The 15,870-nt window shown below is 39.1% G+C and overlaps 1 protein-coding gene across 1 annotated transcript in view; it reads left to right on the top strand.

Moving 5' to 3' along the window:
• The window catches only part of NKAIN2 (sodium/potassium transporting ATPase interacting 2), a 550,041-nt gene that overhangs the window by 510,576 nt on the left and 23,595 nt on the right, over positions 1-15,870 (top strand). Inside the window, exon 5 of the mRNA XM_021392140.1 lies at positions 11,726-11,786. Within this exon, the coding sequence (XP_021247815.1) occupies positions 11,726-11,786 (61 nt within the window). The remainder of the gene's footprint in view (positions 1-11,725; positions 11,787-15,870) is intronic.

Genomic DNA, 15,870 nt, shown 5'->3' with positions numbered 1-15,870 from the left:
CCTCCTTCCCTCCTTCCCTCCTTCCCTCCTTCCCTCCTTCCCTCCTTCCCTCCTTCCCTCCTTCCCTCCTTCCCTCCTTCCCTCCTTCCCTCCTTCCTTCCTCCCACACCCCACTTGCAGCAGCCTAGGACTTTGCTACTCTGGTACTGTTGCTGCTTTTTCTATCATGTTGTGGAGTTACAGTAAGTCACCAAGTTTCATATGCGCTTTAATGTAGAATGGTTTCAGAAACGAATATTCTCATTCAGTAATGTTGTAGATCTCTAGCTGTCAACCTGGCAATCATATAATCATTCAAAGTAATTAAATTAATCTCCTGACATGACTTTTGAAGCAGAATGTCTGTAGATATTTAATTTCTTCAAGTATGAAGACAAGTCCCAACAGTGGTGTTTCCTGCATATCAGTAGATAACAGAAAGTGTCCAAGAACACAGAAGATGTAGTAAGCCTCTCTTAAAATGACATATGTCCTAATCCAGTATTTTCTTATTTGCATTAGATAATACACTCTACCATTAGGGCATCAGTGAAAAATGAAGGGCAGTTCAGTATGTCTGTGTGCACCTGAGCTCCTTGTCTGCTGGCATCTCTTCTTGTCCCTCTGACAACACAGTTAATGCCTTTAGGTACTGTTAATTTTTTCTCCAAGCAGTTATCCTGTGTACTATCATGTAATTAAGATTTTTTTCATCTTCTTCTGGGACACCCTCCTGATACTTCCTAGTAGGTACACCTTTGCTGATAACTAGCATCACATATCTCGATATTTGAAAATGATCTGTTTCATAACCAGCATTTCAGATGAAAACTCTTAAATTGAAGACTGAACTGCAGTGATAGGGTTTTTTTCATTCCTTCTAAAAGGTGTAGTTCAGTTATTATATACATAAATAACACTGATAGAACTCTGTCCATTTTCTGTGGATATACAAGAAACTGGAGAAAGTTTCCCATGAATTGTGACATAGTTTGGTTTTATCCAATGCTTTGTGTTGCTGCACAGCTTGGCTGTCCTCAAAGATGGCTGTGTGAGCTGGACTTCATTGCACAGGGTCATATTGTATTCTCTTATGCCTTGCCAATTAAATTATCCTCCCTCCAGTTTATTCTGCCAAGGCAATAGAACCAGATGTAATAAGGCCATACTTCTCACTTTTGGCACTGGACTGTTGATGTAGGAGCACCACACATTTAAGAATCACTTCTTTTCTGATGCTTAGTAGGTTATAATATTGTCTTTCATTTTCCAAAGATGTAGTTTATCTGTTCAAGTTAGTAACACCAAATCTCTATGTACTAAGGATCTATTATCTGAGAACTAAAAATACTGTATGATATGTGACAATATAAGCAGTTGGAATACTTTAAATACAAAAATATTAAATATAGGAAGTTAAGACATCTCTGTCATTCTTCACAAAGCACTCTAATAACAACAATGTAAAATAAAATACATAGCACTTCTAATGTTTTCCATCAAAAATCTCAAAGCAAAAGTAATAAAGATGAACAAAACCTTATAGTGCCATTCTGATATTGGCTTTATCACATACATTTTATGGATTTCGTAAATGGAACTCAGAGGGGAAAAAAAAAAAACTACACTACTCTATTTTGGATTTTGTGTTAGGGAGCACTGCAGCTCTGTGTCACCAAGTTGTGAACTTCTGGAGCCAAGGAGAGAGAAAGAAAGAAAGCTTTCCTTCATGAAGAAGGAACACAGATGATGTGCCAGTATGTTGGCTGCTGTGTGTGCTGCTGCTGCTGGAGCAGAAGGAAATGGACTGTGGCCTTTTCTCTCATTTCCTGCAGTCCACTGCCAGTGTGCAGGCTGGATGGAAACTGTCCTTCTCTGCTGGTGCAGAAACCTCCCTTCCCCTTTCCTTATACACTCCTGCAGGGGTCAAGACATCCTAATCTGCTGCTGGGTAGGTTGCCAAAGGTCACCCTGGCCCCAAGTGACCTGTGCTTGGAACAGGTGATAGAGCTGTGGCCATTACACTTACAGGTTAAAAAACCCACAAAACTCCCATTTTTCATTAGAGCCTAACGTCAAATTACTGCTGTCACTCGTGCTCTTCCTACCAGAGCAGCTTCTTCATCAGCATGTTAAATAGTCTCTTACTGAGACCTAGGGAAGAGATGTGTGCTGGCTACTGAGAGCCGCATGGAGCAACAGAGCTTCAAGCTGAAGATCAGTGCTTTTGAGGATAACAAGGAAACTGACTGATTCAGATGAAACATTTAGTTTTAAATGGGCATCTGATGTCTGTCGATGGCAGAGGTCTAATTTAGGCTTCCTTGATCACTGTGGCTGGCACACTCCCAGGTACTGCATTATATTAATAAGGTTCATAAACTGTCATATATAACTCATCCACTTAACTTTCTGCAGCGAGGCACAGACTCTAAGGACATGGCCTTTCCGAGAATGTTCTCTCTTATAATTCATCATTCCCCCAAAATGTTTAATGTGATATGATGTTACTGGAATCTTCAGATAAAAGGATCGTGGTTGTTGTGGGTTTTTTTTTTTTTTGGTCACATGTACTACAGAATTTATTCATGTGTCTTCTTCCACTCCAGGCTGTGACCACGACCTTTAACTATTTCCATTTGGGCCAAAGAGATTACTATTTTTCATGCTGAATAAACAAGGAAGTGATTCCCTGCCCTTCACCAGGAGGACTGTCAAGGAAAAGGTGCCTTTGGCCACAGCATTCAAATTGTCCTTCCATTTGGAGGCTCTAGATGGCCAACTCTTCATATCAGTCTAGGCTGCATGGTGCTATACTGTGTTATGCTCCTTTAAACTCTCCAGTGGGTCTCCTTTTGCAAGAAAGTTTTCACAAAGCACTTTAGCATTTGCTTTTTGAAGCCTGCTTAGCTGATTTTGCTGAATGGAAAAGGTACCACTGAAATATATCTTTTAATATAGATTACAAAGGTGGAAAAAGCCCACAGTAGGCTAATGCTGTGAGGAAAAATAGCACTGAAACATGAGCTGAGTTCAGTTACTTTAAACATTAGATGCCACGGGAAGAGGTTTTACTGACCTTGAAACCCCCCCCCCCCCCCAACACCCAGTGCTGTTATATTGTGCATCTAGAGCAAAATGTTTGCGCTAAGCAATGCATTTGCTGAATGTATAGATCCCAGGCAGATGCAGTGATGTGGAGCCCCACTATGTAGACTGCTTTATACTTTCACTGAGATACCTCCAATTCCTTATGCCAGAGCGTAAGGCTTGAGGGAGCTATTTGGTTAAGATATGTTCATTCTTCCTTCATCTGCTTTATGGAGATCAGATGGGCAAAGCCTCCCTCTGATCTAACCACCTTCCCGGCTGCTCTGGTGCTGATGGCACTGCCCAAGAGATTGGTCTATTCCTCTGCTGCTAGTCTGCAGTTCCCACTTACCTTTGAATGACAGTTATTGTGTTTTAACAGTCAATCACTGTTCAGGTTTTATCACTTTAAGCCCCTTTCCTCTAGATCACACCATCTAGAGCATTTGCAGTGAATGACCATGTATGCAATATTTGGCTTTCTTTTTATATGTTAAAGTAATTAGGCTGCTGAAGAGCTGCTTCATCTGAGCAGAGGACTCTGCATAGCATGTATCACTCTGCCTTCTCAACACTGCCATCACTGGCCACCACAGAAAAATTTTGACCAGAGCATTATTAGGCTGTTAGGCCACGACCAGTGCCATGAAGCCAAGGTAGAGCTGAAGTTGGCATGAAGCTTCCTGATCCTCTGGCCACTGTCAGAGCCTTCAAATAAACAGTAGCTCATCACAGGGAAAATGAATGGAGTCAGGGAAAGAGTCAGTCTTTCCAGTAGAGTCTCTCTGACAAAATGTTCTGGCTTGACTCATTTATGAGACAGCATTGCTCTAACATGGCGATGGGCAAAAGCAAATTACCTGTGCTTCCCTGGTGAACTTTTATTCTGTTTTTGTGGTGGCTCACAGTCTTGAGAAACTGACAGACACAACATGTTCACAACATATTACTGCTCTTTTCATTGTTTCCTTGTTCCAAACACTTCTGTTTCCCAGATCCGAGGTCCCAGTGTTCACAGTCACACTGTCGAGGCTTGCTTGCCATATTTGAGTCTCAGCAAGGAGGGATGGGTTTTCACTGAGCAGAAGCATTCATATGTGTTTGTTTATCAGGAATTCAGAGTTATCTTGAACCACCGAAATACTTCCCCTATGCAATCTGTACAAATGTCAGAAATGCATATATTTTTTTCTGACTGCCCCTCAAAAGAGTGAGTAGCATTGATAATCAACAGTTTCATCTAATTCAGTTCAATTTAAAATGCTAGGCATTAATTTGGCAGGCTGTGAGCAGTTTGTGTCTTTGTTAGATCTTCAGCATAAGGAACCAATTTCTCTTATCCTAATCCTATGACTGTCTGGAAAAGGTGACACACAGTTAAGACATAATGATAAGAAAACCTACTGCTGCTAAAGGCAGTCAGATACCAAAGCCAGATGATTAAACCATTGCAAAGTATTCCCAGAAGAAGGGAAAAAGGTCCAAAGTTTTTTCCCATAAAAGTTTTCTTGCTATAAAACCTTCAGCACAAAGCTCACATACAGACACATACTGACTCTTGCTTTAATAGTCTATTCCTATTAATAACAGAATAACCAGGGTGAAACGTATTTTAAAATCTTTTACTTTGTATTTTTGTTTCAACTTCATTCTTTGTTTTGTTATTTTGCTGTTGCTGAATGGATAGAGGCAGCTGACTTTGTTTTAAAAATAAATGGGATGATTTTTCTGAATCTACACAGCTCTAATGGCTAAATCACTTTGATGCAAGCAGCAGTCACTGCACAATGTTGACCCCTGTACAGTCAGAGCTCTGTTCTAACAGTGGCAAGTTGGGTTGTAGAGCTATACAGAGAGAGGAAGCAGCAAGAAACATTTCAGGACTTCCTTTAACCTGTTTGGATGGAATAAACAAATATTTGTAACCAAATATATCTTTAACCTTAAGTGAGAAAAGATAAGGTGGAGACAATTCCACAATAAACAGGAAAGAAGAAAATAAGTGCTAGTTTCTGCTTCTCCAGTATTAATGCTTTCAGCTTGCACTGAGCAATGTCCACTTAAGCTACACCCAGAATCTGCTGGATGAGGTTAGCGGAGAATTTTCTCCTAGCTTCCTAGCCCCACCACTACTTGAAGCAGTAATCTGGAGATTAGCACAGGTCACGCTGCCATGGCTGCCTTCTGCCCCTCAAGACACGCCTGCTTCAGCTTCCTGAGGGAGTCCAGCAAAGTCCCAGGTGGGCATTTTGCCTGTGGGAGCAGGGATGTAAATTTCATCTCTGAGCCTGAATCTGCAGAGTGCCCTGCAGCTCGGTTAACACAGAGGTCAGTAATAAAGGATCCCTGCTTCTGTTTCAAACAAGCTGGAACCCCTACATTTTGAGTTGTGTTTGATGTCTGAAAGAAGCACATCCTTCTCTTTAGCCGTGAGATGAAATCTTGGTAAAATGCCAAATATCGAGTGGTTATCAAAAGCATAAATCAGACTGAAATACCTAGGAGTAGGAGACATCTGCAGAAAGTTTTAGGTCAGGTTTGCTGAAAAGTCTTTCTAAACTTTCAGAAAATTTGGGTCAAGCAGAGTATCTGTAATACAGCTTCAAAATAGGTAAGTATGTCCTGCCTTCCACTGTTGTTAAAGGCTTGCACAGCTCTTATCTGACAAGCCACAGCACTGTGATTTTCAGTGCCCCTGTGGTCTCTTCCATTCATCCGGTGAAAAAGCATGCCAGGGAAGATGCTGAGGGAACAGTTGCCCTGAACAAGACAGAACAGCTCTCAAGCATCCAGCAGCATTTCAAACAAAAGCATTCTACCAGGTCTTCACAATGATCTTCAAATGCTTATTCAAAAGGAAATCTCCAGAAAATTGAATAGTCCACTGAGAAATAAAGAAAGACTTTATGCTAAGTACCTTCTAGACAGCTGATATAACAAAGATTATGATGCATTGGTTGAAATAAATGCATTTTTTATCATACTTCTGTTTTCCAATGTGGCTAGATGTATCTGCATTTATGATTCATATCTTATTGTACCTGCTGGGAAAAAAAATCAAAAATGTCTTGGGCAGTTTTCAGACTAAGAAAGGAAAAAAAATAATTTGACAATTACAAATGTTAAGAAATTATACGATTTATTTTTATTTTTATTTAATTTCATGCTTATCCACTAAATATTATGGTGGCTCTGCTAATTTAGCATTGTCATTTTCTTTTTGTAATTTTATTCCTTATAAGAAAAATGCTTGTTTTTACCAAGGAATGATTATTTCCAGATAAAGCACAGACCATTAATTCTGTCCAATAATGACAACAAGGCAATATAGTCTACGTTCCCTATCAGGAATCTGGTCTGGTATCAACAGTTCTCCAATGGCCCTCTTACGATGAATGTTAAACTTGGAAGACCTACACAGTTCTGGAAATGGTAAATATAGTCATAAATAAACTGTACCTCCACCGAGAAGTTCTCATATAACATAGTTTGAGTTTTATATTAAACTCTAGTAATGAAGTTTACTCAACAATACTGTAGGCAATGAAATCATGCTTGAAAGAGTTTTTGTAGGGGTCAACATCACAACCCCATGGCAGTGACTTAGTTCAACAGATACTGAGAGAAAGGTCTCTGCATCACCCTTTCTGCCAGATAATGAGTACATTTTTTCTGAGAATCAATACGTTAGAAGGTTTTATGTAGTAATTCCTCAGTGCTTCTTTCAGTTACTCCTTAATGTGTGTGTGTGTGTATATATGTATTTACGTACATACATACATTCATGTCAGACTGCCCCTCTGCTGCCATCTGTCACATGGAAGCAAAATGTAACAGAATACTGGTGGGAAGTTCCAACCTCTACTGCCATACCACCAACATCTGCCTCTCACATTGTGGGCCAACATAATAAAATAGGAGGCATTGCTTTTAGAGCAGCTCACATATATATAATACAACCTCTTAAAAAGGCTCTCTCCTGTGAGCTTGAGAAATATGATTAAATTGCACATAGGTATCACCACAGCTTGACAATATAAAGTTTCCAGGACCAAAATTAAACTTTATGTAATTCTGTGTTGTTATTGCTTGAAATAGCCTTTTTTTTTTTTTTTTTTTTGCTAAGATCTTGAAACCAAAGTGTTTGTATTATCCTGAAAAAAAACCAACAACTTTGTAATGAAAAATAAATACAGAAGCCTCTGCATTAACTGTTTCAGCAAATACTGTAACGCCTTTGCATAAGAAAATGTAATGATTTGGTGTTTCTTGAGTCTGAATTCCACTTCTCCTGCTAAAGACCAGCAATAGAATAAAGCACTCACATTGAGTGAAGTCAATTCCATGGGCTGTTTCCATAACTCTTAAGTCATTCATCTTCATCTTGAGTCTTCTCATCACCTTGTCTGAGTCAGGTCTTACCTGCTTTTAATTTTTATTTCTTTCTTGCTGTCATTCTTTTGTTTCAGGCACTCAGTTTAATAAAGATAACTCTTAATAATCATCCATCTAGATATCTCTTTAAAAGAGGTAAAGGTGGAGGCGTTGACCAAGAATGATGGTAATATGATGGTATGTAATAGCATTTTCCCAAATCTGATGCTATTTGCAGTGTAAGAAAAAATTCATCTACGTAAAAGAACTGAGAGAAAATAAAACAGGATTTTGATCAATGCTGATTCTGATTAAGTTTGATCACAGCACTTGACGTTTTGGGCAAGTCTGGAAGTATACTCATGGAAAATTCAGAATTTGCTAAGTGTAACAGGATGCTGCTAACTCAGGTAGAGAATGTTCAGTCCATTTTTTCATTTGCCTTATCTGGCCATAATAACGGAATAAGATGTATTAACTCAATTCAGTAATTAATCTAATTGCTATCTCTTTAGTAAAGCTGTTATATTGCTGACAGTTTTCAGCTGTTGCTTTTCTTGATTTTTTCTTGGCAGAAGAAATGATGGTTTTCTCAAGGTGTTCATAGAGAAAAAAAAAAATTATTTTTAAAAAGTTTTGGGATCATTGTATAACTGCCTCCATCTACAGAGATGGTCATTGAGTTCCATCAAAGCAACACCCAGGGAGCTGGTGCTGCGATGAGTAATGTGTAACTTTTAGAAAAAGCAGTGTTTATTTATGGATATATCAGGGAGAATAGTGAAGAGCAATTATTTTTCAAGTTTCAGGAAATGAGATCCATAAAAACATTAATTCTCTAATCACTATAGGTAAAAATGAGCAGGAGTGTTAATAGTTCCTTCTCCTCTGGAGGCCCATACTGCAGTATTAAAATGTAAATGAGACAGATGTAGACACCTAATCGGGATGGGTCTGGGATGAAGATCTGTTCTTCTGTTCATTACATCTATTTATTTTTATTGCTACATGATTTATAGAAGAAAGCCTGGTTAATATATATATGTATGTTTTGGAATTTTTCTTTAAATAAAATGGAAGCAAAGAAACTAGAGTTTCTAAGATAGCCTTCCTAGTTTTTAAAATGATTTTCTGAGACAGTCAGGCTCCTTCTCTTCTTTATCTCTAAGGACTCATTCCCGTCCTTCTCATATAAGACAAAAATCCTCCTGAGATACTTAAATCAGGAAGGCTCTGTTCTGCATAATTCTTATATTGCATTCAGCACTGCTATGTTTGAGGGCTTTCCAGGAATGCATTAAGCGCTGTTACTAACCTTTTTTTTTTCCTTTTTTCTCATCTTCTCTGGGGGGAGAAGTGTAGTCAGTGTTTTGTTTGCAATTTACTTTACATATATAGTGCTGTACATAAATGGATTGTAGTGTGTTTTTATTAGGAAAACAAGGTCAAAGAAAAGCATCTTGCATGATAACAAAGGTGACAAATTTAGTGAGCCCTTTGTCACTGTGAGAATGTATTAACAGTTTTAGCTAACTGTTCCCCATGAGAGCTCTGTTGTGTGCACTGGTGAGCTCTACTCTTCTCACTGGAAGCCTGAGTCCACTGGGGGAGGAAACATGTCTTGGTTTAAAAAAATTGGAAAAATAAAAGAAAAGAAACAAGAAAGAATGAAAAGAAAAAAGAAAAAGAAAGAAAGAAAACGCACACCAAAAAAATGTGATGCTGAAATTATTTTTTTTATTTGTACCAAGCAAAGGTTTCAATAGATGTGGGAGAAGGGGAGGTTTATTTTAAAACTTTGATTATCTCAAGGGAAACAAACTTCCATTTGTATTTAGAACAGAACAATTTCTAGCTTTAAGGCAGTCTTTTAATCAGCAAGCTCACCTGATGAAATGCTGTAGGATTTACTTATATATCAAAGGAGTTCCCTAGACATTCAAGAGATGCAACTGAATACAATTAAAAGATCAGTTTTAAACACAGTTTGTGATACAGTTTGTTTGCTGTGCTTTGTGAGAAAAGTTTAGTTAATAACATGAGCTTGTAGTGTTCTAGAAGACAGTAAAGTATTGAAAGAAAAACTACCATTGCAGTCGCCTAGCAGAGATGCAACTGTTCAGCTTCCTTGGATGTGATGGTCTGTAAAAAGAGAACAGAGAAATTATTAAGCCTAGGATTGCACCCAAGAATAGAATCATTTATGAATAACCTTTCTGGACCTAATTCTTTGCTGGATTAAACCTCATGTAATGTCGTTGAAGTCGGTGGGGCATAAATCAGTGGAGTAAATTAGCCCTGTCATGAAACCAAGAAACCAAAGGAAAGAACAGTCCAATAAAGCAGAGATGAAATGCTGATATTAGCAGAATGCCACTGTTCTTGGTACACTGCATTCTTAGTGCCCAGCAGTGAATATTTCATTCTTCCCAGGTGTAAAATCTTCCCAGCAGCACTATGAGGTAGATTTATAATAAATGACAAAATTAATGATTTAGTTCTGTTATAATGCCACTTTAGGGCTCCCAACAGGAGCTTAAGCAGTTAGTAGACAACATCTGTACTCCTGCAATGTGGTCTCCAAATCAAGCCTCAATCTCTTCAGAAAAAATCTTGGGCCTAGCTTTTTTTTTTTTCTTTTTTTCTTTAGCTGTATCTCACACATACAGATACTAGAAACTAGCATTCATACGTATGGAGAGCTTTCTACAAGGAAAACTGAAAGAAATACCAGAAAGGTCTGTGTAAGAGCTGGAGTAAATTAAGCATAGTCACAGCCTCCACTATGAAATCTCTAAGAAACAGAGTGGATTTGTTTGTAATTCATGTGTATGTGTAATATTAATGGCTTTAAGAACCCAGAATATTCCAGTGATTGTAGAGGTGCCTTGGATTCCTTAAAAAAATCCATTTACTCTGACCAGCATCTATAACAACACATAGTCTTCCCTCAGACTTCAGACTCCTCTGACTGTCTGACCTAGAGATTAGTTTGTCTGAAATTACGATCATGATCTTCCTCAGCCACAGACAATGATTTTTGCACCATATGCACTGAGGGCCCAGTCCTGGCTGGAGCCTTTAGGTCTTATTATGATCCACATAGAGAACTGATTCCAAAAGTTTACATTTGAGTCTGCAGCTATACAAGTGAACTATACAGAATAACAGGTTTTAACAGCACAGCTCACTTTTCACTACAAAGAGATGAAACAACCTGAATTCCTTTGAATTCATACTGTGCAAACTTCAGTGATGAGCTGAAGGATGAAAAACAGCTTGTTTTGTAAATCAGTAAGGAAAACTTTCCAGACCTACATGTAAGGGAAACCATGTAAAGAATGCAACATGCAGCACACATGCTGTTATGTTGCGTCTAGTGTAAGTGTAATGTCCTGGCCATCAAACAGAACTTGCTGGAAGGACTAGCAGAGGACTCACATGCTACTTACCCTATGGCATGTGTGATATTAGCGATTTTTTACCTATTTTTTTTTTTTTCAGGTGATGTTTTGAGATAAGCAATCTGCCATGGTACTCAAGCACCTCTCGAGATTTTCGATTTCTTTAAATTCTATTATTTCTGTTTATAATTCACCTCTGGGCACGTTCTGAGGGGAGGAGTGAGGGGAACAAGATCTGAATTTGCCAGCAGCAACATGAGATACTGATGCAAACACATCCAGACCTACCCAAATTGGCAGATATGTCTTGAGGCTTGGAGCTATTGGAGATATGGGAACACATCCTAGAGTCAGATCCACAGCCCTAATTTCAAGTGATAAAACATCATTATAAAGTTGGTTTATAAGTGCACTGACTTTGTCCTAAGTTTAAGTGGCAAGGTTCTGCTAAAAAAAAGCAGTGTTCTGCAAGAGGGTTAGGTTTTGTTGACAAATAAATCTGACTTTGGCATAAATATTTGCATTTTCAGCTGTTCAACTCCCATCCATCCAATCATTCATTTAATTTTCCGGATTTCAGTAATAAAAATAAGCAATTTCTGCAATGGAAAAATTTTGATCAATTCTTTGAAGTTTTACTGAAGAGCATTTTTTTTTCAAATGCCAATGCATGGCTATTTCCAAAAGAATCACATAAAATAAGTAAATTAACTCATTCTTAGATTTAAGTAACCGCTATAAAGAATTATCATTACCTCATGAAACATAGTCTGGTGAATTTTGTTATTTCTGTTGTTTCTGTTACTGCTTTTCTAAAACAAACTCATGTTTTTCTATGGTATTTGCTTTACATCTAACGCTATTACATTTTGTTTCAGCTGGCAGGCTTCATCTATGCCTGTTATGTTGTGAAATGTATTACTGAAGAAGAGGACAGCTGTAAGTACTAAAGCTTTATTACCTACAAAATGAATTCTGTTTTTTAAATCACCCCTGCACTATGTTGGCTCTTGCTGACTTCTACCTAATTCCCTATTATTCTGTAGCCAGAACATGCTTTCTGTGCATCTATCTTGATCTAAAATTTCCAAATGCCTGGAAGACAAAGGAGTCGTGAAATGCAGCTTAAAAAAAACATACTCATTGTTTCTGAATAGGTCATTGTAAATTTTTCTTTTCTCACAGCTTATCTTAAGATACACACACAAAAAAATCCCAGCTGACAAACCCAACCTTTTTTTCCTTTTTTCTTTTTCTTTCTTTTATTTTTTTTCTTATTCCAGACTGTTAACTATCTTCACAGTAATTGGCTTCCACTGAGGGTATAGCTCTTCTGTGCTGACCTCTGTGTTGGTTTGTAGAAGCACTTCTGGCAAGAAATAGCTTTAGATCATTGCAGGACCTTCGTATATGAGAGGTGAAACAGTGGAGTTTCTCTTTGTTCATGCTACTCCCAGGGTACAATTACAAGGAGCTAAATGATTTAACGTAGATGTATGTTTGTGTTTCTTCTCCTTATTTATATCAATATAAGCCCGTTGATCAGAATTTGTTGTTAATGCATGCTGTGGAGCCAAGCTATTTCATTTTTTCTCTATTCTAACCTTGATTTTATAAAAGGGCCACCGCAGTGTTTCAGTATGTCTTGGGATTCATGCTAAAGCACTTTAGAAGCAAGTATCAGAGCTGCATGTAACTTTGATAAAATATACATGAATCCTAGAGAGAGTTTTGCAACAGGAAGCTAAAGGGCTTTTATTTGACTGAGAGCACTGCTAGGGCTGGCAGGGGTTCCTTTGTGTGCTCTGCTGTGTATAGCAAGCAGCTGAAACCCTGTAATCTATTGGCAATACAGTGCCACTGTGAGCCATCAAGGAAAGATTTAGCGCTGAAATCAAACCTAATTCGGAGGTCTCTCAGATGATGCTCCTCTCAGTTTTCTGTGTATCTGCAGAGGTGAGGAAGGCATAAGAGTAAAAAGAGTTTGGGACAAGTGTGTGGAGCAGGGGTGCACTTTGAATGTGTTTTCATTTCTTAGGGATGGACTCCAGCCATGTGTGCTTCTTCTTACTCTCCAGCTAAGTGCTGAAGGATGGTGAATCCTTGCCCCCAGGTGAAATCCCTTTTTACTATCATCCTGCCTTCTCTTCTGAGGACTTAAATCTTTGTCAGTCTTCTGCAGTACTATAAGGAACAATGTATGTAAAAAGCAAGGAAGGGACTAGTGGTTTGGCTTGCTGAACAGGTGCAGAAGTCGAAGCACATTTGGAAGGTCTCTCCTGTGGGCTGTAAGACGTGTTTCTGGCAGCAAAGCACAGCAGCCAATATGCTATTGTTTCCTGCTCACAGCTAAGGGAGCTCCCTGTTGTTCAGAAGCCACAGATTGTCATGCTTCTTTGAACCTTTTCTTGCGGTTGTCTTGCCTGCTTTGAGACCTTTATTACTTTGTTAGCACACCTCCACCAGGCCATTCTTCCCTGCCAGTGATCTAACCTGATGGCCTGTCAGAGCCCTGCTGGTGCACCGGGACAAAGCTCGGCTCAGCCCAGCACAGCCACAAGCCATGTGGTCTCACTGCTTTGGAATCTTGGCTGGAAAAAATGGTGAAAGGGAACTTCACAGTGGCTAAGTTATCCCTATGCAGTAATAACTCTCAGACCAGATTTGGCCCCTTGAGGTGTCATAAATTTCTCCTTCACACTTGCTTAATCTGCATGAGACAACTCCATCTGTGAAAGTACTGAAAAAGGTATGTTTAGGTGACTTCTTATCGAATATAAACACTAAGTAGCATGGCATCCATAAGGGATTTGATACTTCACAGAGGAGCACAACAGAATGACATGTTGCCAAAAGAGAGAGAAAACTCAAGAAAACAGATCTAAATGGAATAAAAGATTCTAAAACTAAACCTCGTCAGGGAGTACTCCCAGTAGAAATTAAGACAGCTTTAACATTACAATATTTCAAGGTGCTAAATCTGGCATGCAGCTATGAAGCAAGCTCTGTAGCACAGAAGGATGTAGACAACCCTCCTGCCCACGGTGTGTTCACTTCCACAGACTTGCTGAATATCTAGTGCAGCAGGAATTATTGTGCTGTCCGTAACCCCTGCTCAGCATCCATGCCTGGCAAGGGGTGAGAATGGTCTTTTGCTTGCATGCAGTTTGGCTGCTTGTGCTCCTTCATAGTGTTAAAGATGTGTCAGCTCTGAAAGACTCTCTAGGAGGACCAGTGGTCACAAAGCAACTCTTCCACACTGTTTTCCCAGCTTCTGAAGTGGTCTATGAAGAACAACAGAAGGACACCCTCATTTTTTAACCACCTCTGTATTCACAGGCATCATAGGAGAACTCTGGATCTCTGGTTCTCAGTGCCATCCATAACTGTATGAATAGGATGCTCTCCTGCCAAATACAGAGGACCATAAGTACAACCGTATCAGAACACTCCAAAGGAGCCCTAAGTACCATCTGATGAGACAGTGTCAGTAGAAAAAGCCTTTTGCTACTTATGATGGAATTGGTGAACACCTGTATGTTCAGTTCCATTTCTTCTTTTGCTAATGGGTCATGGGAGCCAACAGCAGCCCAGAAAAGAAGTGTAAGAGACAAGAACACTGAGCTAGCAGGAGTAGACAGCATTACATGAGACGACAGTAAAAGTCAAGCAACTTGACTCCAATAGCCAGACAGAGGGGCATTCCAAACTTTAAACAGATCAGCTTATCAGCATTACTCTGGAAAAGAGAAGGTGCTTCATCTCCTGTTGGCATGGAGTCTCAACTGTAGAAACACAATCAAGTTGTGTTTCTGCTGAATTAGTTTTGCTCTCAGAGCAATTGGAAGCTGAAATAATAAATATCGCTTTGTTCTTTATGCAGATTTTATTAAAAGAGCAAATGAGCAAGGGTAGAATTAAGCAAGCATTTCACTAGATTAACTATTCTAACCTCACTGAAGGATTAAGAATGGAACAATAGAGTGATCAAATCAGGGTCATAACAAAGGCTGAGTCAGCAAGCCTTGGGGTTTTAATAACTCACACACCAAATAAATCCAGCAGGAAACCCTGTAAATCAAAGTACAAGTCTGCACTACTTTTCATGAGAACAACATGCTTTGGGTTAAATCTACATTAAAAATTACAGAGAAAGCTGCTTTCCTTCTCGTAATCCCAAGCAATCCTACTCCAACACTGTGCACACCAGAGCCAAAACGTAGTACCTATCTCCAAGAATCAGACAAAGGTGGCTTTCACCCAGTTACTTCTCTTGTCAGTGGTTTGCCACTCCTGGTGGTCCTTCTGCATCTTGTTCCCTGTGGTTGTGTAGGAAGGATGACCTCTGAAGCTTGGGGCAGCTCAGGTCTCATCTGGGACAGACAAGGGAAGATGAGTGCCCAGCAGGACTGCTGTCAACTCAGCACTATCCTTTTCAGTATTGCCACTGGTATGACTAAGCTATTGTCATTCTTTGTTCATTAGCATTATTAGCTATAGCAATTAAAAATAAAGCATGAAAATGTCAGCAACAATCATTACTTGGAGGCATTCCACAGCTGTAGACTTACCAGAGCACCTCATTTGCTTTCCAAAATCATATTAGTCCTGCATTTTTCAAAAGCTGCACATTATTTTTAATAACACTGAAATGCTCATTTAATGTGCATTTCCTCACTAGCAATTTGGCACCCTGCTATAAGATGTTACTGCCTTAGTAAAGTAAATTCAATGTATTTCTGAAAATGTTATTAAATATACAGATATTTAGTAGAAAACTCTAGATTGCAAGCAATGAAGCTTCATCCTCCTGGGGCTTTTTGTCTGCAAACAATAGAAAAACAGAAACCTAGGTTACAGAAGAGGGAATTCTCCACTCTCCTTGCAGATTCTGGTGAGGAAAAGTGGATTGCCCTGTTATTAGAGAGACTGCTCTGGTCAGGAAGGAATCTTAGCCCAAATGACAGAAGATAATCGCAAACTCAGTCTGTGTTCTACAGTGAAATCTTAATCCAGAATGCTC

This window comes from Numida meleagris, chromosome 3 (genome assembly GCF_002078875.1).
Source record: "Numida meleagris isolate 19003 breed g44 Domestic line chromosome 3, NumMel1.0, whole genome shotgun sequence".
NCBI lineage: Eukaryota > Metazoa > Chordata > Aves > Galliformes > Numididae > Numida > Numida meleagris.
The sequence above is the reverse complement of the archived record's forward strand: the minus strand, read 5'-3'. Positions and strand labels throughout refer to the sequence as shown.